Source organism: Tiliqua scincoides, chromosome 9, assembly GCF_035046505.1.
Source record: "Tiliqua scincoides isolate rTilSci1 chromosome 9, rTilSci1.hap2, whole genome shotgun sequence".
Lineage (NCBI taxonomy): Eukaryota > Metazoa > Chordata > Lepidosauria > Squamata > Scincidae > Tiliqua > Tiliqua scincoides.
This window is the reverse complement of record NC_089829.1, coordinates 14,989,932-15,017,758: the sequence shown is the minus strand read 5'-3', so window position 1 is coordinate 15,017,758 and position 27,827 is coordinate 14,989,932. Positions and strand designations below refer to the sequence as shown.

At 51.0% G+C, this 27,827-nt stretch overlaps 1 protein-coding gene and 2 pseudogenes across 1 annotated transcript in view; 2 read left to right on the top strand and 1 right to left on the bottom strand.

Moving 5' to 3' along the window:
• PLEKHG5 (pleckstrin homology and RhoGEF domain containing G5) overlaps positions 1 to 14,004 on the top strand; it is a 46,636-nt gene extending 32,632 nt beyond the window's left edge. The window contains exons 9-21 of the mRNA XM_066637468.1: positions 1,345 to 1,530; positions 2,419 to 2,592; positions 3,977 to 4,072; positions 7,046 to 7,096; positions 8,394 to 8,543; positions 9,153 to 9,263; positions 9,555 to 9,704; positions 10,534 to 10,671; positions 10,763 to 10,882; positions 11,388 to 11,520; positions 12,161 to 12,276; positions 12,723 to 12,883; positions 13,152 to 14,004. Coding sequence (XP_066493565.1) covers positions 1,345 to 1,530; positions 2,419 to 2,592; positions 3,977 to 4,072; positions 7,046 to 7,096; positions 8,394 to 8,543; positions 9,153 to 9,263; positions 9,555 to 9,704; positions 10,534 to 10,671; positions 10,763 to 10,882; positions 11,388 to 11,520; positions 12,161 to 12,276; positions 12,723 to 12,883; positions 13,152 to 14,004 — 2,439 coding nt within the window. The remainder of the gene's footprint in view (positions 1 to 1,344; positions 1,531 to 2,418; positions 2,593 to 3,976; positions 4,073 to 7,045; positions 7,097 to 8,393; positions 8,544 to 9,152; positions 9,264 to 9,554; positions 9,705 to 10,533; positions 10,672 to 10,762; positions 10,883 to 11,387; positions 11,521 to 12,160; positions 12,277 to 12,722; positions 12,884 to 13,151) is intronic.
• An 11,338-nt stretch (positions 14,005 to 25,342) lies between these two features.
• LOC136660970 (5S ribosomal RNA) lies at positions 25,343 to 25,462 on the bottom strand (annotated as a pseudogene).
• A 2,248-nt stretch (positions 25,463 to 27,710) lies between these two features.
• On the top strand, positions 27,711 to 27,827 carry LOC136660961 (5S ribosomal RNA; annotated as a pseudogene).

The following is a 27,827-nucleotide window of genomic DNA, read 5'->3' as shown; positions in this document are numbered from 1 at the left end:
CCATTCAGTTCCCTAAGCGATCCTGGTGTGCCACTATCAATCTCACTGTTGCAAGGATGAAAGATATCAGGAGTGCATGACTCTGTGTGCCACTCTTTGCTCATTGGAGAAAGGCTGGGATAAAGCTGTACGTTTGCAGTGTACGCTTTCAGGTGCGCACCTCTAAATACAAAATGGCCCAGAGGCTGCAAAGTGTGTGCTTCTAAAGCCGTTGATGAAACAATCCTATGCATGTCCACTCATGTGTAAGTCTCTGACTTCATTGGCACTTAACGCTCAGGAAAGTATGTATAGCTGTGTTTCTCAAACTGTGGGTCGGGACCCATTAGGTGAGTCGCGAGCCAATTTCAGGTGGGTCCCCATTCATTTCAATATTTTATTTTTAATATATTAGACTTGATGCTACCATGGTATGAGACTGAATTTGGGGAAATGTTACAGACCTGCACTTTTAACAGGCAACTATGAAGATGCTTTTAACAATGATAGTAAATGGGACTTAAATGATAGTAAATGGGTAAGTGTGGGTAGGATTGCAGTCTAGGATTGTGAAAAATTTTCCTGCCTGATGATGTCACTTCCGGTCATGACGTCACTTCCAGTGGGTCCTGACAGATTCTCATTCTAAAAAGTGGGTCCTGGTGCTAAATATGTGAGAACCACTGATGTATAGGATTGGAGCCTTGTTCTGGGAGGTTTCATGAACAGTTCCCCCAGGATTCCTGAATTCTGAAGAGCAGCGAGGGAAAGCAAGCAAGCAACCCATGCGCATGGAGCTTAGCACAAAACCCCTTGAAAAGTGCTCCACAATGTTCAATATTGTGCTTCGGTGTATAAAAAGAAACCTTCACTTGCATGTTTCTTGAATAATCCTGCGTACGAATAGATAGATCCGTTCCCATTGATGCCGCCGTCATTGACTGTTTAACAAAATAAATCGAGATTTTGTTTGTTTTCCTCCTTTTGCTCCAAATTCTGGCTCTTGCCCCAGCAGTGGCCTCTGGCTGAGATAGATCAACAGAGTCCAGGTCACCCTGGAAGGAGGGAGGCGAGGGAGGGCTTTCAGGCTCTGAGAATAGCAAGGCCTAGCCCAGATTAGCTGTTCCGTTTGGGGATTTGTGCTTCTGTGCCCTGCTCAGAGACACAGCGGCCATTTAGTTGGCGAGCCAGAGACAAAAAGCATCATGTTCTTTTGCACCCTGTTGCAGCTCTCCTTTCTCCTCAAGGTACTCGCAGCCGTCTCAACTCTGTGGCCTCAGGGGGAGAGCCCCTGCCTTTGTCCCACCTCCCTTGCCAGTGCTATCATCCGCTCATTCCACTCTCTCCTCCCTTTTTGCTTTGCAGGCCCCTGGGAGGCAGAGGAAGAACATGAACGAATTTCTGGGCGACTCCAACATCCCCAGCCAGGACCTCTTGCAGAATGTGGGCGCCCCCCTCGCTGGCAATGGCATCGATACCTGGAAGAACCGGGCTGCCAGTCGCTTCAGCGGCTTTTTCGGTTCTGGCAACAGCACCAGCCCTTTCACGCGGGTATGTTGGTGACCTTCTTGGTGCTGGGGGACACCCCTTTTCTTTTGGGGGCATGGCAGGAGGGTAGGCTGTGGTGAGCCCAGGGTTTCCTTCTGGAGAGACAAGTTGATGGCAGGCCTTGAAGTGTGTTGGGTGCAAACAAAGAAGGCTATTAGGGCTCCTGGCATTTTCGCAGAGGAGGAAGAGAGGTTGCTTTGCGACTGTCAGCCATGAGGGGTGGAAGGAGCCTCCACCTCCAGGTGCTGTCTACCACAGAATTTCTATTCCTGGGCCCAACGGCAGTGTGGCGGCTGTTTCTTTGATGACCTGCTTGTGGGTGGACACTGTGGGAAGCAAGATGCTGCCCTAGATTTGGAAGGCAGGCTCTTATACTGTGAGATGGCCTTGCCAACAGCTGTTAACCATAATGGGTGGGCAGAGCCTCCAAGTTCAGAGGCAGTATACCTCTGAAGACCAGATACTGAGAACTGGATAGGGCTCTTACCTTCATGGCCTGTATTTGGGTTTCCCATTTGGCTGCCCTCTCTTGGGAACAGAATGCTGGGTTGTATTGACCCCTTTTTGGTCTAAACCAGCAAGGTTCTTTTCTTATTTTTAACAGGTACATAAAAGAGGTACATAAAATTTGACCGGGGCAGCTTTTCTCACCCCTGTGCAACTATTTACTAACTTTATCTTGCAATTTAAACCCTCAAAGAGCCCCCCCCCCGCCTCCCCAAGTCAGTTTATAGCAATCAAAAACAAAAGTGTAGTGATGGAAACATCAGAGATTTCAGAAGAAACTCCAAAACCCTGAAAGAATCAGACCAAGTGGACTGATGGGCCAACTGAGAAGACGTGTCACACATTCCTCCTGGATTTTAGGCTGTGCTCTCTGTGCTCCCGTAGGAGATGGACAAGATGGAGCAGCTGGAAAGCAAATTGCACAGCTACAGCCTTTTTGGTCTGCCCAAGTTCCCACAGCAGCTCTGCTTCGACCAGGATTCCTGGGAAGAGGAGGAGGATGACGATGGCAGCCTGGCCCTGGAAGACAGCTGGCAGGAGATCATCGAGGGCACAGAGGTGAGGGCCGAGTGGGATGGGGTCAATGCTTGCCTCTCCCTTCGAGCAGGCTGGTCCTTGTGATCCTTGCTGAGCTGAGTCTGGCACTCCTCTAAGGTCATCCCACAGCAAGGTTACTCCCGGTTAGGACTGTCCCCTGGCTCAAGCCACCCGAGCCAATTAATTGCATGAGTTTCACAATGCGATCTGGAACTTGCTTTGCTCGGAAGTAAGACCCACTGTGTCCAGCAAGGGCTCCTTTCTGGCAAGCGTTCATAGGGCTGCAGCCCCGAGTAGTTGATTTATTTTAATTTATTCATTGAGAAAGCTTCTATCCCCATCTTTGCACCCTTCTGGGAACTTGAGGCAGCTGATGTCACAGGAGACAAGATCACTACAGTAAAAGTGTGCCATGTATGCTATGTACAATAAACAGATTGCGAGCCCTTTTGCAACAGTGCTGGGAAATATACGTATTTATTTAGCTTTGCAAATGTTTTGGGTTGCAAAGCAGTCTATAAATGTTCTTAACAATAATAATAGATAAAACTGTGATTGCTGGATTAATCCAGTATTTCTCAGACTGTGGAACTCACTAGGTGGGTCACTTGCCAATTTCAGGTAGGCCCCCATTCATTTCAATGGGTATTTTATTTTTAATATATTACACTTGATGCTCCCATGGTATGTGACTGCTTTTGGGGAAATGTTACAGATGGGTGCTTTTAACAGGCAACTATGTATATGCTTTTAACAATGATAGTCAATGGAACTTACTCTCAGGTAAGTGTGGATAGGATTGCAGCCTTTTGAACTGATCAGCAACTGCTTGGGAGAGTTAGGAGGGTTCTTCTTTATTCTAAATAATTTTTTTACTTATTGCAAACTTTTAATTACTCGATGGATTGATCTGATTTAATTTTGTCGTATGGGGGTGTTACACATTTTCCTGTTTGAATGATGTCACTTCTGGCCATGGCATCACATTCAGGTTAATGACATCACTTCTGTTGGGTCCTGACAGATTGACATTCTAAAAAGTGGGTCCCGGTGCCAAAAGATTTGTGAACCACTGGACTGATCAATTGTTTTAAAATTGCACGTATTGCACGCAGGGGACAATATTATGTTCTTGGATGGTGCACTCGCTTTGCTGCAGTCCTTCCCCCTCACACAGAAAGGCACGTGAAGCTTTGTACAGTCTGCACTGACTGGCAACCACTCTACAGGGTTTCAGGCAGAGAGGAGTCTTTCCAGGTAAGTCTGGGAAAGACCCCTCTCTGCCAGGAACTAAACCTGGGACTTTCTGAATGCAAAAGAGGGGTTTTACCATTGAACTATGACAGCAGAAAAGCATAATAAAGCCTGCCTCTTCTCCCTGTGTCGCCACGAACACCCCATCTAGGGTCTGACGCGCCGTCAGTGTCATCAGCAAGAAGCAATCTGGGAGCTGTTGCACACGGAGGCCTCCTACATCAAGAAGCTGAAAGTCATCACGGATGTAAGTGCGCCTATGCTCAAGCAAATGCTGGAGGATGGCAACAGGGGTGCATGAAGTGCTGGCCGGCTGGCTGCTCACACTCTTCAGGAGCCGGTGGGGGTGGTGAAGAGACGGTGCTAACATTAGCAATCCTCCGCCGTCTGAATCTCTCCCCTGCCATGAACCCAGCAGTGGCCTTGAGCAAACATTTCCCTCTCTGCCTCAGTCTTTCCCATCTGCAAGATGGGGAGAATAATACTTAGCTTTTCAGGTTTGTTCTAAGTAGTGGCATAGCTAAGGCATCTGAACTCAGGGTCAAAGAAGATTTTGGAAGCTCCCGCCATATGACACAATCAAAATTCTGTTGCTGTATATTCTTGCATTTGGCAAGTGAAGGGAGGGGTAGAACCTGAATTCAGGTTTTCTTGGAACAAAGTCTAATTCATTATCCACTTGGTGACACTGCCCCTTAGCTAAATATTTGGGAAAGGCAGACAATGAAGGTGTCAACCCACCCAGCAGATCTGCAGTTCTCAGCCTGTTTAAAGTCTGGGAGCTCTTCTGAGAATCAGGAACTAATTCATAAAGAAGGGAATCAACTCAAAAGCAGGAGCATCAATTTGCTAAGCAAGGAGCACAATTCCTTAAGCGAGAGGAAAAATAAAAAGTGAAAAAATTTAATTAAAAAAAATTAAATTTAAATCATTTGCTGATCAGGGAGATTGAACTCCTTGAATAAAATTCATTCCTCAAGCCTGGGAATCAAATTCACTGGCAAGAGCAAATTACTGGCCAAAGGTCCCTTAAAGAGTTTTATGATTGGGGAAGGATTTGAACCTGGGAAGCCAAACCTTCATGTTTCAAATCCAGCACTCTGACCACTATGGCATGCTGGTTGTCCAACTCCTGGGGCAAGGAACCAGTTCATAAAGCAGGGATTGCTTTGTTAAACATAGAGGACAGTCCATTACATAGGGAAATCAAGCCTGTGTTTTTCTTCTTAAAATTGTAGCCAAATTTCCTGCATCTCGTATGAATAGCTTCAACTGAAATCTCTGCCGTTTACTAGCTATATCCCTTCTCTTTGCTCAGTATTCATAAGGGCCTTGAATGGTTCAGTGAGTTAGTGCAACTTGCACTGGGTTAGCACAGGGACCTCAGGTTCTAAACCCTGCTGCTTTCAGCAAATTTTGTATTTCTAAAATAAATAACAGCCCAGTTCTGTCCTGTGCTGGAACAGGCAGGCTGACTGGGCAGGTGCAGGGTAGGAGGTGGATCCAGTGCAACTCGGAGTAAGAAGATTTATTTCCCCTTACCCTGTGTTGCATGGCAGCCACCTCAATAGGGCTACTTGGAGCTGCGCCAGCTAAATTGAGAGAGGCCAGTCCCGTCTCCCCCTGGGCCCAGTCTGCCCACCCAAAAACGCCTCCATTCTGTCCCCTCACCGGCCTCCCCAGGCCATCATATAACTCACCTGTTGCCAGCTGGAATCTGGTGCAGGGAAGCCTGTGCATGTCTTTGCGCTGGCCTCTTGACTCCTGAGTCGTTGCAGACGTACCTTACAGAACATTTGAGACACTCCCGGACTGGCACAAGTGTCTTGCACCGGCCTAGTGAGCACTTTGGATTGTACTCTAAAGAAGGGGTATTGCATCAGGCAAGAACCCTGATACAAGGCAAAAGTAACTTGAATGTGAAAATCACCTGGGACCTTGCTGGGGAACCCTGGGAAATCCCCTAAATAAAGAAGGAAAGATATGGGGGAACCCCGGGAAATCTGGGGAGGGGAGAGTCAACCCAAGTGTCTCTGGGGAGCAAGAAAAGTGCTGAAGCAGCTTCATGTCCTCTGAACTCCAGGAGCGAAAACCAGAAGTCTTTGTTTAAAAGGCTCCTGCAGATTTTCAGTGTGGAGCCTGGGGCAATAGCCCCCCCCAAGCCTCCCTTAGCTATGCCACTTGTTCTAAGGACCATATCCAGTTAATATGTCGGAAGCACCAGAAAAAGCACTATAGTAATGCAAAGTCTGATGAGGTTTTTAGAGACAAGCAAAGAATTACTGCTGTTCCAAAAACCTCTCTTCCATAGACCCAGGCCATATATTTATCGTCATGCCAAATGGAGTCATTTCCAGAAACAGGACTCCAACCACCCTTTCTGTACTTGAAATCAGGATGGTCACAGAGCTGGCAAGCAAGGAATGGTGGGTTTCCTTCCTCCTTTTCAGAGCATACGTACAGACGGAGCATGGAAGTGTGAGGAAGCGGTGGCAGAGGGGCAGTCAGTTGAGAAGGATAGGAAAAGATGTGATTAGAGCTGGTCCATCCATGAGGCCAACTGAGTCAGTTGCCTCAGGAGACAGATTAGTGGGGATGCTCTCTGAATTTGAAGAGAAAAAAGGGAATGGAGCAGAACCAGAAGTGTGGAGGAGGAGAGTGGTGCCTTGAGTGTCTTTCACACTTCCTTTTCTGCTCCATTTCCCTCTTTCTAAACCAGGGAGCAGGAGTAGTGGACATGGCAGCTGACATGTCACCAGGTAAGTGGGGGAGGGCATTTGGAGCACCTCCCTGGATGGTCTTGGGCTGGTTGTGGGGAATGATGGAGAGGTTTGCACAGGTGCCAGGAAGCTAAAGCAGAATTTTGCCAGCCTCTGAGAACCATGTTGATTTTCTGAATCAACCATGGAAGCTTACTCACTCTTACACCCTCAGAGGATCCCATGCCTCTCCTCCCCTGTGTATTCTGTGTGAGACCCTGACCTGGACATGCCCTCCGGTTGTGTCTCTGTCCCCCTTGTGAGGTGGCCCTGAAGGGCTTGGCAGGATCCTGTCCTTCCTGGAGGTTTTGGCAGGGAAAGATTCCAGATGGGACATGCTTGGGCTGGAACAGCCTCTGGTCTGAGTGCAGCTCACCCTCCCTGGCAGTTTAGATCCCCCAATTGAAGGGAAACCAACAAACCAGCACAATAATATAAGCCATCTCCCGTTCTCTCCACAGCTCTTCCTGTCTTGCCTCTTAAACCTGCAAGAATCGGGGCTGTTGTGTGAGGTAAGGCACACTCTTTTCTACTCTGAAAGCAGGCATGCACACACACCGCAAAAAGACATTTAAAACATTGTGAAATTGGCCAGTTGTGACAACGTCCCATGTCCATCCAAGACGCAGTAACGCTTTGGTGAGGGTGTCAAGGCGCGTCTTGTTTGAAACCTCCAAACCCCATCCCCCACCCCCACTCAAGTCTTGTTGGCAGTGTGCAGGACACATCTGAATTAAGCCTGAGTTGTGTAGATGTAATTGTTGTCTTCGGGGAAGTGTTCGTTGCCTATGCCTCCCAGCATGCTTTGTGCCAGAAGCACGTGAGGGAGTCTGGGGTTTGTCCCCTGTTTAGCTCAAGTGGCTTCAAAAGGGAATTAGACAGATGCATGGAGGAACAAAGTCTGTCTGTGGCTATAAATCATGGCAATGTTGGATCCTCCATGTTCAAGCACAGTCTACCTGTGTGTGTGTAAAATCAGTGGTTGGAGGCACAGCAGCAGGATAGGGTGCTGGAGTACCCTGGAGGCAATGTGGACCTCTGTCCAGGACTCTTGCCAAAGTGGTCTTAGTGCTGGACAAGAGAGGACTTTGCCTTGATGCAGTGGAGCTGCTGTGACGCTCTTCAGGACTTGATTTGCCTTTGTCATCCAGACCAGGGGCAGGCTAGATTCTTGCTCCTGGGAGCCAACCAGGGCAGATGGCAGGCCTTGAATACACGAGCTCTCTTTCCTCAGCACTGACTCTGCCTTCTTCGAGCTCGCAGTCTGCCACTGACTGTTCCTGGTGGCTCCTGCGGCACAGTGCCATCTCCCCAGACCGGTTTCTTGCCTCTCCCCAGGAAGTGACCTACTTTCACTTCATCAGCTTCTGACGGGAAGCACTTTTACCATCTGTAATGGTTTGAAGAAATGCCTTAACTGTGTGCCCTGCAACTGGCACACTGAAGGAGAAAGTTTTTCTTCAACACAAACAATGCAAAGCAATCAGCGGTTTCTGTGAGGCATCACTTCCCGCAGCATATGCAAGTGTTTTTGTTTTTTTTAAAAACCAAATGTCACCTTAGGCCAAAGAAGCTTGGCAGGTTTTCAGACAAAAACCTCCCAGACCTATTTGACCGGTGCTGAAGGGGGGAGGAGAGTTCCGTCAATAGCTGTTAGTCATGATGGCAAAATGAGTCCTCCAAATGCAGAGGCAGTCTGCCATTGATTGCTGGGGAAGCAACAACAGGAGAAGGGCTTGCCAAGAAGTGTCCAAGAAGGGCACTCTTGACCCCGCCTGCAAACACAATCCCCTCTTACCTCTCTTGCAGGTGGAAGCCGAGAGCCTTTTCAGCAACATCCAGGAAATAATCCAGCTGCACCGTGTGCTCTGGAGAAGCGTCATGGCACCCATCTTAGACAAGGCCAGGGCGAGTCGGGCCTTACTGGACCCCATTGACTTCTTCAAGGGCTTCAAGATGGTGGGTACCCTGCTGCCTGCCCTGGCAACTTATCCGTGCCTGCTAGGGGTGGGGGTGTGTGTGTGTGGGATGCTGCCATGGCCTTTCTGAAATGTTTATGCTCAGAGGCGTTCTGCACATCAGTAGGTTCTCAGCCTGAATGTTGGTACTGAAAGCTGGCTGCCAGAGCTGCAGTGACGCTAGGCAAACTAGTGAAGTAGAAAGCACACTGAGAGGCATGGAAACAAGTTGGGGCAGTCAAGAGTCCCACTTAAGCTTTATCCAAATGATTAGCCAGAATTGGTAGCTATAAATGACCAAGTGGAAGCCTTCTGGCCCCTGGAGTCACCTGACCCTTGCTGGAGTTGGTAGCTGCAATACCCCCTCTGGCCATCAGTAGTGGTGGTGCTAAAGGGCACAGATGCAAGCAGTCAGCAGCTCCCTCCTCCATTTGCTGCCTTGGTGGCACAGAGAGTAAGGCATTGCCCTCTGGCCACGGGACTCAGGTTTCAGGCCCCTGGCTTTCACAGCAGTGAGGCCAGGCGTCTTAAACTGTGGAAAAATGTCCAGTGCTAAGGCATCCTGACCTATCTTTCTGGGCCACCTCTTAGCCTTTTTTTCCCCTTGCAGTTTGGCTCTCTCTTCAAACCTTACATCCGCTACTGTATGGAAGAGGAAGCTTGCATGGAACACATGCGAAACTTGTTGCGGGACAACGAGCTCTTCCGCATCTATGTCACGGTAAGAATGGTGCTGGTCTGGCCAGACCCTACCTGCAGCCTGAAGTGGTACAGTCCCCCAGAAGGACTTTACCATGGAGTTTTGCTCCATGCGTGGCTTGGGGTGGGGACAGGCATTGTACTCCAGGGATGGTGGCAGTGGATGGGGAGTCCAGCTTCTCAGCTGGGGTTGCAGATATTTCGGTGGAAGTGGAGGCAGCTGGGACCCGGCAGAACTGGGATCCTGGGATGCTGGCTGGCTTGTTCCAAGGCCCAGTGCCACACCACTGACCCTGCTCCTTTGTGCCTGCAGTGGGCTGAGAAACACAAGCAGTGCAATCGGCTGAAGCTGAGCGACATGCTCGTGAAGCCACACCAGCGCCTCACCAAGTACCCGCTCTTGCTGAAGTCAGTACTCAAGAAGACGGAAGAGCCACACACCCGGGAAGCCATAGTCACCATGGTAACTGGCTTGGGGAAGGGGAAGAAGGGGGGCACCTGGTGGGAAATAATTAGGGCTGTGACCATTTCCCTCCCCTGCTCCCATGCTGACTTCTGCAACCTGGCTCTTCTCCCCTGCTTTTTAGCGAATCTTTCCAAGCTTGAGGACTAGCGGCTTGTTTCTTTTTAAAAAGCAGAAAGGCTAGGAGTCTTAGGGTGCAGCCTTTGTGCCCAGTGTCCATTTCTGCATTTGTGCTCCATGGTGTAGCTGGAGGGGGGTGGAGCATTCAGGCTGGCAGGAAGCCTCAGCGAGGCGGCCAAGCGACCACTCCCTTCAGAGCCATTCCCGGCGGGAGGAGCAAAACTCCATTTTGCTCCCCTCACCGGGAATGGCTCCAAAGGGAGGGGCCACTTGCCCACCTTGCTGAGGCTCCCTGCCTGCCAGAGTGCTCTGCCCCCCTCCAGCTACACCACTGTTTGCGCTATTGCAAAATGGGGCATATATTGGGCGAAGGTCCTTCTTGCATAGTTCAGAGTCTCTATGCCTGATTCAGGAAGAAAAATGGTGATACAACCCTTGAGGACTTTACCGCTTTTGGTGAGTAGAATCATGGGGCTGCATGTTCCCCGACTTGAACTGTTCTACCCATGGATAGTATCAAGGAAGAAAAGTCCTAGTCTAGACCTTTCTCACATGTGCTGGTTTTCCATGTGTCCCCTCACCTGGAAAACCCCCACTTTTGTTAGTGGCATAGTCTTCCCAAGGCTGCCTCCCTTGCTCCTACTTTACAGGATTCTGGACTTCACTCCCCTGCCTTGTGGCAGCCTCTAACTTCCCTCCCTCCTTCCAGATCAACTCAGTGGAGCGTTTCATCAACCATGTCAATTCCCGCATGCGGCAGCGCCAGGAACAGCAGCGCCTGGCCTCCATTGTTGGCCGCATCGACGCCTACGAGGTGGTGGAGGGCAGCACGGACGAGGTGGACAAGGTGGGGCAAGGGACCTTGGTTGTAGGGAGGGAAGAGAAGCATCCTCCATAGGCTGCAGTCTGAGAGCACCTTTGGCTTTCCCCTGTCCCAGATCCTGAAGGAATTCTTGCGCCTGGACTTGACGGCCCCCATCCCAGGGACATCCCCTGAAGAGACTCGTCAGCTGCTGCTGGAGGGGAGCCTTAAAATGAAAGAAGGGAGAGACAGCAAGGTGAGTGACAGCAGCTGGGCATAAAACAAAGCTGTGCTGGGCTTTTGCTGGCATATCCAGGCAGAAAGGAATATATTGTGGTGTAGTCCTTCCTAGACTGTATCATTTCAGTTTGCCAGTGGGAATTTGAGCTCTCTCTCGTATCAGACTCTTCTTGCAAATACAAAATCTGAATCGGCCTCAGACTAAGTCAACAGTGAAAACACTGACTGGAAAGAGCTCTCCAGGATCTGAGGAAGAGGGGAACCTTCCTTGGTTCTCCTGCACATGTTGCTTGTACGAGGCCTTCCCAGTCCCATCTGGGATGTTTGGCGTAAGCACCACCACTAAGGCAGGTTCTAGGTTGACACTCTAGTTTTCTGTGTGCAGGGTGCTTTTTTCATAAACATGTCATCTTTCTGCTGCAGTCTGAGGTGGTCTAGCCCTCCTAGGTGGGCTGATGGCTCTCTTGCCAGTCCCACATGTCAGCTCCACCTCATGCCTTTGCATCCATGGTGTTCTCCAGATGGACGTTTACTGTTTCCTGTTCACGGATCTCTTCCTCATCACCAAGCCAGTGAAGAAAGCTGAACGCACCAAGGTGATCCGCCAGCCGATGCTCATCGACCGGGTGGTGTGTCGGGATCTGAAGGACACCGGTGAGGAGTGCACGTGCGCTATCAGTGCTTCCCCTCCCTCAAAACACCTTCCCCTTTCGGTCAGCACGTATGCGGCAGTGCAGGGCATCTGCTTCCATCCCCCAGGGAATATGAGGTCCAGAATTAATTCCAGTGGTTCTCCAGGGCAGCAGATAGTCTTTTAATCTCCTGTATCCTGCTTTTGCAAATGCGGGTCATTGAAGTCCTATTGAAAATGCCAGGCTTTTATTGAATGTTGAAAAGGTGAGAGACTGGGAGCCAAATAGATCTCCTGAGGCAGGGAGTTCCACGTCCCTGAGGCCACCACGGAAAAGCCCTTTCTTCTGCACACACTGTGCAAATGAAGGAATCTGCAAAAAGGGGGCAAGGATAGCTCCCTGTTTAGTCACTGTTTAGCAGTGACTACTGCTAAAAATGTATTCAGGAAGTTCTCTGGGATTTCACCCATCAAAGGTTTACTACCATAAGGACTAGAAACTTGATTAAAAAGAATAAAAAGGAAACTGAAGTTTTTCAGAAGGTTCTGTGTCAAGCTCCACATCCCACCCTGCATCTTTCCTGTCACCAATGCATACACAGGAGACGCTACCACTGATGTCAGACTCTCATGTTTCTCCTGCTTCCCCTCCCCCCTTACCAGGTTCCTTCCTGCTGATCTATCTCAATGAGTTCCGGAGCGCCGTGTGTGCCTACACTTTCCAGGCCAGCGGTCAGTCGCTGTGCCGGAGCTGGATTGAAGCCCTCTATAACGCCCAGGTGAGCCCTGCGAGAGCCAAGGATTCTCTTCCAAGGGGCTGTGTGTGTGTGCGTGCGTTTGTGTGTGTGTGTGTGTGTGTGTGTGTGCACCCACCACAAGCTGAGTGCCGAGCTCCTTGGGAGTGTGGGGAGTCTGTAGCACAGGTAAAAGGTAGTTAGTTGGATGTAGGATGGGGTGGGAGGAGCTGGGCTGGAGGAGCCGAAAGAGAGATTTTGGGACAGGTCCTTGGTCCAGCTGCTCACACAGGCTGGTCATGAGACAGGCAGGGGTCTTAGCAAGCCTTGCCTGGAGCTGCTGCTAGACACTGAGGCAGGACTCCCCTTCTTCCTGCTCTCTCGCGTCTCTTGTGTTTTCCCCGAGCCGTTCTGGAATAATGTTGTTTCTTTTACCCTGGCCCCGATCCCTTGTATTCTTCCCATGCCCACCTGCCTCCTCCTCCCTACAGAATATGCTCCAGAGGCTGCGTCTTCAGGAGCACCAGCGGAGCCAGCAGCTGCAGAGCCTGGAGGAAGAGGATGAGGAAGAGGAGGGTGAGAGCAGCACTTCGGCGGCCAGCTCCCCCACCATCCTCCGCAAGACCACCAGCAGCTTGGACTCGCAACAGTGGTAAGTGTGTAGGGTGGGGAAAGCTGGTTCCTCATCAGAGGAAGCCCCTGCAGGTGGCCAGCCGGATGCCTCTGGAAACCCACCTATTGGCAGACAAAGGCATACGTGGAAGGTCTGTAGTCCTCATAGCTAAGAGTAGTCAGTGTGTCTGATCCCTGTTTAAAAAGAACATTAGAGGAGCAGAGTTTGACCAGCATGTTCCTCAAAGGATTCCAGGGAGGAAATGACCTTGCAGTAGCCGTGAAACAGAACTCGCTTTGCCTTGCAGCCTCTCGGACAGCTCCACTGAGACCATCTCTGTAGTGGTGGTGGACGCCAGCGAAGGGCCCCCTTCGCCCGACTTTGAGGGAGGCCCCTTCAGCTCGCAGTCAGATGAGGCGTCCGTCAGCACCACGGCATCCTCCACCACCCCCACCATGGAGCTGTGTGAGGGCCTCCCAACCGGCACCAACCACTGCCTGAAACCAGAGCCCGGCACCTGCCGCTCGGCCTCCATCGACAGCGCCTATGGGACCCTCTCGCCCACGTCCCTCCAGGAGTTTGCAGAGCGGCAGCAGCGGCAGCGGCAGCGGCAGCAGGAGGCGGTGGAGGACGAGGTCAGGTGTGCCGCTGTCCCCTCACAGCGGTCCGGCTCTCCAAAGCTGCGCAGGCAGACTCCGGTCCAGCTGCTGCCTGCCAAGGCCAAGGTGCTGAAGTCCAAGTCGGAGGCCAATCTCTTGCAGCTGGTCCCGGCTTCCCTGAAGCTGCACTTGACCCCAAGCAGGAGCCTCTCCGAACTCTGCCCAGCCATGTTCCTCTTGGGCTCTCCACGGACTCAGGACTCCAGGGGCCAGCGGGCTGGCAGAGTGGGGGGTGCCGGCAGCAGCAGCAGCAGCAACAACAGCAGCACTTCAGAGCTATCAGAAGCCGAGGAGCTGTTGTCGCCGGGGGTTCGCGTGTCTCCAGTGCTGACCATCGCCTCAGCAGGGCCCCAGCCCCTTTGCCACCCAGGGGGAGAGCTGCCCACTGCCCACCGGACTCTGTCAGATCCCCAGGCCATTCAGCACCGCAAGTTGACTCTGGCGCAGCTCTACCGAATCCGCACCACGCTGCTCCTCAACTCCACCCTCACTGCCTCGTGAGTGCCACTGGGAGGATCCAGGGAGACATGTGCTTGGGGTCAGGGTGTGGCCCCCAGGTGTGCTGAGCACCCCTTTTCCCAGACTTCAAGCTGCGTCCAGAGGCAGGCAGGCAGGGAAACTGCTGCGTGCCGCAACAGTTGTCAGTTTGCAACTTAAAGCCCTGCCTTGGCCTGTGAATCCTAAGACTGATCCAACGCCTCTTTGTGTCTGACACAGGATGTCAAGAGCCCCCCCCCACACCCACCCACTCAGGGGTGTGCTGGCTGTGGCCACTCCTCCTTTTGGTCACTGGATTAGAAAAGGAAGTGGGAAGCCATGTGGTGAAAAGGACATGAGCATGGTGGTCTAGACAGGGGTGTCCAAACTTTTTGGCAGGAGGGCTACACTATCTCTCTGACACTGTCGGAGGCTGGGAAAAAAGAATTAATTTACATTCCAAATTTGAATAAATTCACAAAAATGAATATGTTAGAGATGGAACTTATATGAATGAATGATGGTCTTGCAATAACTCAAGGCCTATAAAAGGCCTTGCACAAAGCAAGGCTGGCCTTTCCTTCACTCTTACTGCTGCTTCACAGACGTGAAACAGCAAGCATTGGAGGAAACCCTTGGCCCGCAGCTCACGCAAGAGGTTGAACAGTCGCTCTCATGCTGGGAACAGTTGTATTGGTCCAGCACGAGCTCCAGTAAGTCTTTGGAGGGCCAGTCTCATTGGAGATTGGGCCAAATTGGGGGTCCCTGAGGGCCGCAAATGGCCCCCAGGCTGGGGTTTGGGCATCCCTGGTCTAGATTATGAAAGAGAGAAACTGTGTGGAGAGGAAATGAGTTTGGTGGGCTACAGTTTCTCCGCTCTGGATTAGAAAAGGGAGGGGAAGCAGTGTGGGAGAGAGGAGAGTGGCCAAGTGGAAGCTTTTGCTATTTGTTTTGTGGAGCTCCCCTGAGCTGAATATTTCAAAGCCAAGAACTAGTTCTGGAAATTGTGAATAGAGTCCCCCCTGAGCATGTATAGAGTGTCTTTGGATTAGGGCTTCCAGGGCAGATCGTAAGGACAAAGTTTGTACTTTTTAAGCTACTGAACCAAAGGAAGAGTGCCAGAATGACCTTTTGTCTGCTTCTCTTTCTCCATTTACAGGGAAGTATGAAATCCTTGGAGAAAGCAACAGAGAAGAAGAGACGCTTCGGTCTCTGGTTCCAGAAGTACCACATATCTTTAAACTATGTAGCATCACAAGCCTCAGGTGTCAGAGACCCTCACCTGCCCACTCCTTGTTTGGTGGCACACAGCATAGCCAGGAAGTGGGCACAAGGACAAAGGGTCTGCACAGGGTCTGCACCTGTGCGGGGGGGACCTGACAAGCATGCACATCATGTGTCTGTATATGTGTGTGCGTGTGGGAATGTGCATGGGGTCTATGTGTACTGTGACCCCAAAACTTGGGCACAAGTGTGCAAGAAGCAGCACGATGGCAGAGGTGAGAGATGCCCATCCCCAACGACAACTCTGGGACAACACAAGGACTCTCTTGGCAGCACTCCCTCCATGGCACTTTGTAGGGCCTTCTGATGCTCCATCTGGGCTCTGTGGGTCAGTTGTGCCCCCTGCAACAAGGACTTCCAAGGGGGTCCTTCTGCAAAAATGCACTTTGGAGAGTTCTCTCGTACAGTGTTGAGACGAGGGCACCTTTGCTCCACCTCCAGACAAACCTTTATTCCTCCTCTGCTAATTAGCACAGGACGTGAGCCACCTGAAAGTGCTGCTGCGCATGAGCACGGACATGGCCCCTGAGTCAGATCAACCCATCTTCCATGCTGCCGCCTCGTGGTCCAGCCACCTCTCACCTGACTTGCGTTCAGACCAAGGAAGTGAACCCGGAGAGACTCCTGATCTTCCGAACTGCCACCTGTTCTATAACCTGTGAACAGCCCTTCCACCTATCTATCCTGCGTCGGCTTCCAACCTGAAGTCATTGGGGTGTCCATTCTGCATGACCTCAAAGCAGGCCTTGGGGGATGGAGGGGCTGCAGTCTTGACCATCTTGGCAGCCTTATGGGGCACAACCGATGGGGTTATTGTTATTTCCAGCGATGGAGCTGTGTCCGTCTTTGCCTTCACGTCAGTGACACAAGGGATTGGTAACTTTTCAGCCAGCCAGGGTTTTTCCTTTGGAGAACATGAAGCTTCACAAGCCTCAGGTGTCGGATGGCCTCACATGTCTACTTACTGTGCTCTGGTTGGACCCAGGATGGAGGCCCCTGTAAGATACAGGAAGCTGAATGAGATGGGCCCTTAGCCTGATACACCAGGGCTGAGGTTCTTATGAGCCACCCACCTGCCCCACCATGGGAGGTATCAAGGGAGATCATGGCAGCAAGAATGGAGATGCAGGACATCCAGCCCTGTTTGGGGCCTTGTGTCAGCTTCACCCGGGGCTCCCTCCACTCCCCCAAGAGTGCCTCATTTTCTGGCCATGCCATGCTCTTGGGGTGTCTTGATCCCATCCAAGTGGGCTGCTAAGGGGTGACTGCAGAGGGAATTGGAATGTTGTGAAGGAGAAGAGAAGCGAAGGTCACATGGACGTGCCAGAAATACAAACTCCAGGATAGGAAAAAGAGAGTGATGAGGGCCGAGGTTGGTTGTGGGACAAGGAGGCAGGATTAGGAAAGGGTGGGTGAGTTGAAAAGGCCCAAGGGGAACTGGCAGAAGCCAAGGAAGCACAGGGGCACAACCAAGTGACGAGCAGTGGGGATAGTGAGCAGAAAGCAGGGGTAGCACAGGGAACTGCCATCTTTTCAGGCTCAGGAAGTGATGTATCAAAGTTTCCCTTCTTGCCTAGAAGTCAGGGCTGCTCCGAAACGCTCCTGGTGACTGAGAGACTTGTGCCAAATCTCCCCCCCCCCCCATCTGATGGCACATCAGCTACCTCTGCTCCTCCTGCAAACTGGCCTGGGAATGAAAGAGGGAGAGGAGAACTGTGGCTAGAGTGCCTCCTAAGAGAGGATCTTCTAGCCCACTGCTCTCCATCCTCTTTAGTTCTACCCATTCCTCCCTTGCACACCCAGAGGGTGGGAGGTTGAGCGCTTCAATCTTCCTTGTGGATGCTGTCAGTCTCCCTGCACTTGTGGCAAATGGAGGGTCCCTAACAACCTTCACCTGCTGAAGCCCCCTGGCAATCAGAAGAGGGCAGATACCCTCTGGGGGCACCTGGGCCTGCTGGGTCTCTCTCTGGGGGCGGGGGGCGGTGCTGTTTCCAGTTTCCTCCAAGCCAAAAGAGATAATCCATTTCTGCCTGTTGACATCAGGAGCTGTGCAGTGGTGAGTGGGGGCTCAAGGAAAAAGAGAGAGGGAGAGATTCTCCAGGTTCCTTCCTGTTGGAAAGAAATCTATGTTCCTGTGCAAAGTTAGCAGGCTGATGTATCTTTTTCTTTGTGTTTACACAACGTTGCGTATTTATTGAGCTTAACTCCGGCCCTTGGGTCCAGCTTCCCGTACCCTGTCCCTTCCCTGACATGCATTTGACACTCTTGGGAAGCTGACGAGGCATTCATAGGCCCAGGTCATTTTATACCACTTTGCATATTGATGTGTCTCCTCCCCCCCCCCCCCATGTACCAATCCACCACATTCCCTGCTGGTACTGGGGGATTGTTGGTTTCTGCAGTTCCCATAATGCTCATTTTCCTACTCTGTGATGTTGGCATAATGGATAAAAGATTAAATATAGACCGGATCTTCCAACCACAGCTTTCTGTGTTCTTCTGATGGGGGCCAGAGTTGTGGTTATGTGAAAAGGAACCTGCCCTGTCGTCTTTTACAGGGGCCAGGTGTTTCCACTCACAGGTTATGGAGCACACTGCTTCCGGATGATAACGATGGCCACAAACTTAGATGGCGTTCTAAGGAGAAACTGGTGAAATCAGGAGGAGGGAAGGTTTATTAGTGGCTATTAATCATATTGGCTAAGTGGAGACTCCATGTTCAGGTGCAGTCTACCCTGAATAATTGGTGCAGGGCACAAACCACAGGGGAGGACTGCCCTGCTCGTAGGCTAGCTGGAGACATCTGTTTGGGTAGATGCTGCTGCAGATGGGCCTCTGGTTTGATTCAGCAGGACTTTTGCGTTCCTGTGATTTGACAGTGTGAGATGAGGCCCAGGAGATGCTGCTGATGGGCTCTGGGGCCTTGAGGAGCTGTGTAAAAGGCAAGCCTCCAACAGGTTTGACTTCCTCTGTCACCTGCCCCATGTTGGCATTAAAAAAAAATTCATCTTTTAAAACCACAGGAAAAATATTCACACTTGTATGATGAAGTTTAGGCTGCTGCATCGTGCAGCATTTAAAAGCATAGGAGGCCCACCGAGAAAGGCAGAATAACCAAATGGGGGCTTTGAGGGTGTCAGACCCAGAGCAAGCTGCACCCCCCCCCCATTCCTGTAGCACAGTGAGTGGAGAAGCCACAGTAATTGAGGTTCCATCTTGGCAACAGTGCGCTGGAGTCCCACACAGCTTGGATCCAGCAATGCCATCCCAAATGTGGTCACACTCACCCCAAGCCTTGAGCCTCTTTTGCCTTGAGGATTTTGGATTCCAGTGGGTTGCAGATCATTCCCCCTGCAGGCATTCCTTCTTTTATTTGACCTTAGAAAGGCAAAGGAGGCGTTATGGTAAGAGACCAGCCATCTCTGTTCCCACCTGCAATTTCACGCCTCAATACCTGATTTTCCTGGAAGTGACAACTCTGCAGGCCAAGTTCTTTACACACATACACTTGGTTCCCTTGAAGCGTTGCAGTGGAATGGCCCCTCCTAAGAAGCCGCTCAGGCTGCCTGCATGGTTGTTGTTGGGCCTGCACCTTGGTTGGGTGGGCTTTCACTTCCAGATTGATGTGGTGAGGGTTTGCATTCAGAGATCTTTCTAAGAAGTTTCTCCTCCGGAAAAGGGGGTTCCTTCCTCATTTCTGCTGTGGACTGAAAAAGAAAATGACACACCAATGACACACATGGGCGGAGCCCCAGCTTTCTGGGGACGGGAAGGGGAGGTGACTGGCACCCTGCAGCCAGTCAATGGTCCCAGTGGCCTGCTGTCCTCCCCACCAGTCAGCCCTGGAGTTTCCTCCAGCATTTGCATGCTTACTTAGAATATTTGCCCGAAACACACATTTCTACCTCCCACCTTCGCTCCTGTAAAAACCTCAGCAGTCTGGCTTTGCCTTCATTTCTCACTTGTCAGTTGGTGACATGGTTTGGGAAGAAGTGCACTGTGCACTGAGGATTCCCCGGTTTCTGTGTGGCTGGGTGTTCCATGACGTGCTGGCCTTCATCTCCGGATGGATCTCCTGATAACACTTCCTCTAGGGAGCGCACAAAGTCATTCACCCTCCACCTGGGGCTTCAACGATGAGGGACTGGCCCTTCACTCCTGCAGTGGTAAGTCCCGATATGAAACAGTCACGGAGGCACACAGAGGAGAAGGCCGTTGGGAGAAAGTCATGCCACACAACAGCTGGTTTCGCAGGCACCTTAAGGAAAGCGGCAAGATGACAAATGGTTCTGTGTTGCCTTTGTGGACTTTGGGTTGCCAACCAATGGGGAAAAATCTATTGTGGTCTGCTCCTCTGTCATTAACAGTTGTCAGCCCTGTAGAAATCAGCAAGCAGAACTTTTTGCAATGGAGGGATAGGTTTGATCACCTGCTGATGTCTGCAGATCAAGTGGCAGTTGACAGCGCAGGAGTTGGCACTGGTGAAATAGTTGGCAATCCTAGTATTATTTGTGTGTATGTGTGGGGGGGAAGAGATCTTTGGGTACTCCAGTTTTGTGGTTTCAGACTATGGACTTGCTGAATTTGTGGGATGCTATTGTCTAAAGCTGGGTTGTCATTCCCTCCTTGTGTCCCACATGTTGTGGCAGACAAAGTTGGCTTGTCATTCTGTTTTGCTGGACAGGCTCCTGTGCTTTTAAGTTTAATAGATCAACCAAAGCAACACACCAAAAATGCAGCGATGCAGCAACGGGGAAAGCTGCCTCTGTGAAAAGAACAGGATCGGGGGGGGGGGCAGTGGTATCTGTCCCTACGAGGTGTTGCCCTGGCTGTTTTGGTTGAGTGAATTGTATGTCATGTAGCTCCCAAACCAGAAGGAAAACAGTGTTTGGGAGGGCAATGAACACAGTGGGACTTACTTCTGAGCAAGCAAGCAAAGACTTCAGTTATTTGATATTTGGAGAGGGGTGATAAGAAGGGGGCTTGTTTCTGGCATGTAGTTGTGTGGGAGGCAGGGGAGAAGGGTCTGGTTTGAGGGCTGCACCTTAGCCTATGAGAAACATTGGAAGCAACTGGACAAATTTCTGTTTGGAGTTTTGACCCTGAAATGTTAACTGCAACTGGAAGACCAGGACAGCCACCACCCAAGTGTGACAGTCACCTGTTCACCTCGGTGAACTGGTGGACTGAATGAAATGAGTACAGCATTTGAGCGATGCCATTGTAGGTCAAGGGGTCAGATCCTGCCCCTTGACCTGCAATGGCATCGGCCCAAATATTGTCTGACTGCTGGGACTAAATGCCATTGCTTGTCAGAGCATCATGGTAGTTGGGAAGATGGATGTAGGGCAGGGGGCCTAGCGAGTGGCACACATTTTTTCCTGCCTTGTCAATCTGGGCCTAAACTGGAATGGTAGTTCTTGCCGCCACGTTACCTGTGACAGCCAGACAAAAGGAGGCTGCTTTGGGGAAAATGTGCCCCCCCTTCAAAGCAATGGTTGTTGCTGTAAGAGGACAGGGCAACCTGTTAAAGGTTAAAGGAGCAGAGTGTCTCAGAAGAAGCAGCACAGGGAGAAGGTGAAGAAGGAAAAATGAAGGCAAAAAATGAGGTGGTGGGAGGTAATGGAGGAGGTGGGAGCCCCAGTGAGGGCAGCTGTTAGCATGGAGGGTAGAAGGCAGGTGGAAAAGAACTGAATTGCAAATTTTCTAGTCCTTGCCCACCCTGAATGCTGGAGCTAGTCTAGGATCTTGCCCCTAGGATCCCCTTGCTAGTCTAGGATCTTGCACCCACCACCCAACCAGGCTGGCAAAGCATCAGGTGCTCCACTGGATGGAACAGGTGAGAGACAAGCAAAGTGGCGCGTGACTCCACTTTTTATAACCCCTGGACATCTGCCAGGCATTCCCTGGGAGACTGAGCATGGGAGGGAGGGAGGTTTCCAGCACTAGGAATCAGGTGGGCTTCACAGTCTACTTTTTAGTTTACTTGTCAACTGGGGAAGAAGTTGAAGGCAGACAACAAGTCAGCACAGGGCTGACCTGGCTGCAGGTGAAGAATCCCCTTTAGGTTGCTGTGCCGTCACAGGAGGTGAGAGGAAAGTCCCAAAATAGGCCACCCCTATGCACAGGCCATGTATGCAAGCTAGCACATGGGTGTGTGGCAGGAGGACCAGAGGGTGACTGCCTTTGACAGCAAGACCGGCAGTTGCAGATGGGAGCTCACATAGCACGTACCTCTCAAGAAGAGCCTATTCAGGGGTGGAGGGCGTGCTCTTCAGTGTCCCCGAATACTGTAGCACAGGAATGAGTGACAGCCAATCAGTTATAAGGAAGGAATTTAGCAGGGGTGTGTAGTTTTTAGGCACACAAGATCATGATGCTTCCCAGCTACTGAGAAATGAGCCTCTGCTTCCGATCAAAACACCCTGCTTGAATTCTGTCCATCACACTTGCAAGCGTGATGGAATCTAAGCACCCGGGTTTGTACCTATGCTGAAAACAAGCACGGGCAACTGTCAAGTGCCATAAGTTGATGCTCAGATCTGTAGTAAAAAATGAGTGACACATCAACACTTCTCAGCAGGGAAGAAGTTGGGAGGGGGGCATAGAGAAGATTCATTTCTGCTGTGATGGTACCAGACGTCATGCAAACTCCTTCCCACTCTGTCCTTGCCGGGTGGAGGAGGAACTTACAAGAAAAGGTCAGAGAAGGTGGAGGCCTGGCAAAGGCCAATCTTTGGGGCTTTCCAAGGTCACCCTTTGAAAATGGAGAGAGTGGAGATGTGGAGGGAGGGAGGAGAGGAAACACCCACAAGAAGCCTATTGAGAGTGGGGGAAGGCACAGATCCCAATCAGCAGGCCCTCTCTGAGCTCTATCAGATTACTTTCTGCCTCTGGGGAGGGGCTGCCCCTCCTGGCCATCAGGGCCTGTGAATTGGAGCTGCTGTGCCTTCCAGGGGTGGCTTCTGCGTGGGGTGGAATTCTCAGCAGGGACAGCAAGGAAGGCTTGACATAGGGATACAGTCAAGCTTTAGAATGGAGCCACATCCTTCCTATGGCGTTTCATGTGCGGTTGAGCCGGCACAATATCGAGAAGGGGCCGTCGTCAGGTGGGGAAGCACCTGCTTTGCATGCCAAGTGTCTCTGCGGTTTCGATATTAGTGAGACTATCTCTCTGCTGCTTTTCAACAACAGCAACAGCCTGAAAGGCCTCAAAGCTGTTTACACAGCAAAAGGAACACAAAGCTGGGTCTCTGCCGAAAAGGACGCCTGAGCCAAAAATGACGCAGATGAGATGAGACACCAGTGAACAATAGCTGGGAATGCTGTGAACAGGGTGGTGGTTTCCCACCTGAGAAGTCTAAAGTAACCATCTCTCAGCCCCTGGGAGCTTCTGCAGGCAGGGCTGAGAAGGACCTCCCCTTCCTGGAAACCTGGAGAGTTTTTGCCAGTCAGAGTCAGGCAGTACCGAGTTAGGTGGAGCAAGGGGCAGACTCAGTATGAAGCTGCATGCTGTGTTGATCTCAGAAGAGGCTGGCATTGAGGAAAGTCTTCGAGGAGGATTTCTGTCTGTAATTAAGCCATTCCTGAATTCAGGTCCAGGCCCATATTTAGAATGCCCCTTACTTGGAGGGCCAACACCCTGCAGCCTCTGCTGCTCCCTGGACTGGAAAAGGAATGAAGTACAAGAGGGAGGAGAGAGGACCACTTTTGCCCCTCAGAGACACTGTAGCTCACCTCTCCTCCACACTTCCTGTTCTGCTCCGTTCCCCTCTTCACTTTCTAACAAAAGGAGTGGGGTTGTGTGGGAGGCAGGCCAGTGGGCACAAGGAGCTACCCCACTCCCTCAGTCGGCCACACAGGCAGACCAACCCTCAATACCCTTACTCACCAATAAGGCAGAGTTCTATGTCCTTCAGACAATGGTAGGGGTGCTCAACCCATCTTGTCGGATAAGGGAGAACTCGCAGGGGGTGAGGTTGTGAGGTGGCAGGCACTGTGCATGGGAAGCCCCACAGATGGGCCCTTCACTGAATGCTCCCCTTTCATTACACAAGCCAGCCTCTAGCCCGTTTCTCAGAGCCAGTGCAGCACAGCGGTTAAGAGTTCTGCGACTCGGGTTCAAATCCCCCCTCGACTATGAAGTTCATTGAGCGATCTGGGCCCTTCGCTAGGTCTAAACCTGAACTCTCTCACAGGGTCGTTGTGCAGATAAAATGAGGGATGTAAACTGAGCACGCCATGTGGAAGAATGTCAGGTGAAACATGTAGTGAAACTATGACACTAGATGGAAAGGCAGGGAGGCAGGACACTGACTGCTGCTTGAGAAGTGTTTGTGTGTGTCGGGGGGGGGGGGAGAAGTCTTCCCATTGCCCTGTTTTGGCTGATAAATGCAGGGCGCAATCCTAACCCCTTTAGTCAGTGCTTTCCAGCACTGGCATAGTGGTGCCAATGGGACATGTGGAGTTGGGATCCCATTGGCATAGTGGTGCCAATGGGAGCATCTTGCAGTTGGGTGTCACTCACGGAGGCCTCTTCAGAGTACGGGAATGTTTGTTCCCTTACCTCCCTTACATAAGGGGTTCGTATTGCACCTGCAGTTGGACAGGCTTAATAAGTTTTAATGCTTGTTTAGTGCTTTCTGAGCATGTAACACACTCCACAGGTATTATCTTGATGTTGTCTTTACAACAACTCGGTAAGTTGAGTACTATTCTCCCCATACTGCAGCTGGGAAAGACTGAGGCTGAGAGTTTGACTTGCCTAACACCACTGAGCGAGTTCAGTCGTGATTCTCCACTCATAGTTGCTACATTACAGCAATGTAGACCTTTGAAACTTCTTAAGCAATCTGTATTGATGTTTTGCAAGGTCTCTGTGCAATGTTTGGGCCCCCTCCCCATACTGTCACTGGTTGCAGGGATAGGATATTGGCTATTCTTCTGGATGCAGGCCTGGGGGCAGCTCTATCGGTAGTGCTCTGTCACAGCAGCCTCAAGGGGAGAGGGGTTGAGTGTGGAAAGAGAAGCATCTCAGGAAGGCAAAGAGATAGCACTGCCTGATATGCTCATGTCTCTCAAAGGAAATGGTTCGGGGACTTCGATGGTGGCGGAGGGAGAGACAAACCCAGGGACTAAAGGAGAGATGAGGAGGAGGGGAACGAGTTCACCAATACAAAATGATCCAAAATGGCAGATAAGGCTTCCCTTGAAGATGTCTGCTTGCCACTCAGTTACAGAAATGTGAGGGCCAAACTCAAATGTTCACAAAGTTTCCCTTCCTACATATGAACATAAGAACAGCCCCACTGGATCAGGCCATAGGCCCATCTAGTCCAGCTTCCTGTATCTCACAGCAGCCCACCAAATGCCCCAGGGAGCACACCAGATAACAAGAGACCTCATCCTGGTGCCCTCCCTTGCATCTGGCATTCTAACATAGCCCATTTCTAAAATCAGGAGGTTGTACATACACATCATGGCTTGTAACCCATAATGGATTTTTCCTCCAGAAACTTGTCCAATCCCCTTTTAAAGGCGTCCAGGCCAGACGCCATCACCGCATCCTGTGGCAAGGAATTCCACAGACCAAACACACGCTGAGTAAAGAAATATTTTCTTTTGTCTGTTCTAACTCTCCCAACACTCAATTCTAGCGGTTGTCCCCTGGTTCTGGTGTTATGTGAGAGTGTAAAGAGCATCTCTCTATCCACTCTGTCCATCCCCTGCATAATTTTGTATGTCTCAATCATGTCCCCCCTCAGGCTCCTCTTTTCTAGGCTGAAGAGGCCCAAACGCCGTAACGTTTGCTCATAAGGAAGGTGCCCCAGCCCCGTAATCATCTTAGTCGCTCTCTTTTGCACCTTTTCCATTTCCACTATGTGTTTTTTGAGATGCGGTGGCCAGAACTGGACACAATACTCCAGGTTTGGCCTAACCATCGATTTGTACAACGACATTATAATATTAGTCGTTTTGTTCTCAATACCTTTTCTAATGATCCCAAGCATAGAACTGGCCTTCTTCACTGCCGCCGCACGTTGGTTGGCAACCTTCAGTCTCAAAAGACTATGGTATAAGCCTACAGCACCTGGTATTCCCAGGCGGTCTCCCATCCAAGTACTAACCAGGCCTGACCCTGCTTAGCTTTCGTGATCAGATGAGATCAGGCATGTGCAGGGTAACAGTTGCTGCTATTAGATTGACACTTTCATCGACCTGTCCACCACCACCCCAAGATCTCTCTCCTGATCTGTCACAGACAGCTCAGAACCCATCAGCCTATATGCGAAGTTTTGATTTTTTGCCCCAATGTGCATGACCTTACGCTTACTGACATTGAAGCGCATCTGCCATTTTGCTGCCCATTCTGCCAGTCTGGAGAGATCCTTCTGGAGCTCCTCACAATCACTTCTGGTCTTCACCACTCGGAAAAGTTTGGTGTCTACCAAAAGTTTCTGCTCTACCAACTTCTACAAGGTCCTCTTTTGTGAATCCAGCCTCTGTCACCAGAGATGCCTGCTATATATGGGGGGACGGACATCTCCCACAGTTGGGGGGTGGGATCTCTGCGACCTTCTTCTCTGTCAAGTTCTATGCTTGACAGGCTGGGCAGCTGCATGGGCCACATCAAGCCTGTTGTTGAGCCACCGCCTCAGTGCTCTCCACTTCCAGGGAGAGAAGAGTGGCAGAAGTGCGGAGGAGAGTGGAGAGGTGGGCGACAGTATTCTCTGTTGCACCTTACAAGGCTGCATCCTCGAATTTGAAATGTACTTTTGGCCACCACAACCACAAGCAGACCTACTAAGTCCTGATAACATCCCTTCAGTGACAGGATGTTGATTAAAAATGGCAGGAAGATTTTTTTTCAGACTCAGACAAGCAAGGGGCCAGCTGCTAAAAGCAATCACCTGTGGTTTATGGAAGGGCAACTAAAGACCCATGGTGGTCTGAGAAGCAAGCACCTGGGTTAGTGAGCGCACCATCTTGTGTGGTGCTTCTTTGGAGAATGTTAGCAGAGTATTGCATGGTTTTGGCAACTCCCACACCACCACTGTGACGTGGCTTTGGGTCTGGGCTGCTGGCACAGGGAGGGTACAAGTGGGTGTATTAGCTCACAGCTAGTTATATTTCCCCTGAATAACCAGATAAATGTGATAAGGTGTGAAAATTTGCTGGAAACTTTGTACAGAAATAGTGCGGAAAAGTGATTCCTATCTACCATCTTAGTTTCCGCATTGACCACACTGTAGCCTCCAATATCTCACTGATGGAAACGGGCGCACCTATTCCGGCCGACCCTGAGGCCAAAGAGCACTGCTCAAGACTGCCCTGCCTCAGTGTTGCTGCACATTGAGGAAGGGTCTGCTCCATCAGTTTACGGGGCCATAACGTGCATGTGAAGGAATGTGCATGGGAGAGACACTCCATCAGCCCCCCCACCCGGAAGATATCTCTCACAGCTCTCATTGACAAGAATTTAATAAAGCACATCCCAAATTGTGGGATAGGAGGAGAAACAGGAACAAAACATGGACAGCAACTTAGCAGGGATGGGGGCTCTGACCCTCACAGGGCTGGCCTATCCATGAGGCCAATTGAGATGGAGAGTGCAGCCCTATCACCTGCTTCTACCACTCCTCTTCCTCCCACTCACTGACCCTTCCTCCCACTCACTGGCGTGGCAAAGGAAGTGGAGGGCAGAGCTGAAGCAGAAGTATGGAGGAGAGAAGTGTGGCAGGCTAGCACATCTCTGACCCCCACACTTCCACTCTCATCCATGCTCCCAGGGATAGTGTGGCTGAGAGGAGAGTGGCTGGTTGGAGCATCTTTGGCACTCTTACTCACCTCTCCTCCACACTTCCTCTTCTGCGCTGTTTCCTGAAACATTTGGCAGGAGACATGAGAGCCAGGAGCTTGCAGGCCAGCCCTGGGGTTGTGTAAACTGAGATGGGGACGATATGTGGTGTAACTAGAAGGGTGGTTGGCAGGTGTCCGTCCCTGTGGCTTCTCCCGTAAGGGTTTGAATGCTTCACTCTTGGATCTCACAGAGTCAGAATGTGCCAGGATTAGGAATAGCTATGGCTGCCCAGGGTGGCATGGGGTGAATGAAGGTGCCTTTTGGGATTGTAGGGTGGCTGGGGAAACAGCCTGCTAGATGCTTGCTTTGAGGGGTTGGTCTGTCCTGAAGGAAAATTAGCTCTTATGCAGCAGCGCCACCTTGTGGGGCAAGGGCTCATCCGCACAATGCATCAGTCACCCATGGAATTCACTCTCTCAAGGTGTGCTAGCTTGGGCCTGATAGACCCTTTGGCAGCATGAGGTAGTGAAATGTTGAAGTAGCAGCATGGTCTGTCCCATGTCAGATTCTGAGTGTGTGCAACTTTTCTGGATGGTCCCCACATCTCTCTCTCTCTCTCTCTCTCTCTCTCTCTCTGTGATAAATATGATGTGACTGTTACCCTGCACATGCCCGATCTCATCTGATCTCGGAAGCTAAGCAGAGTCAGGCCTGGTTAGTACTTGGATGGGAGACTACCTGGGAATACCGGGTGCTGTAGGCT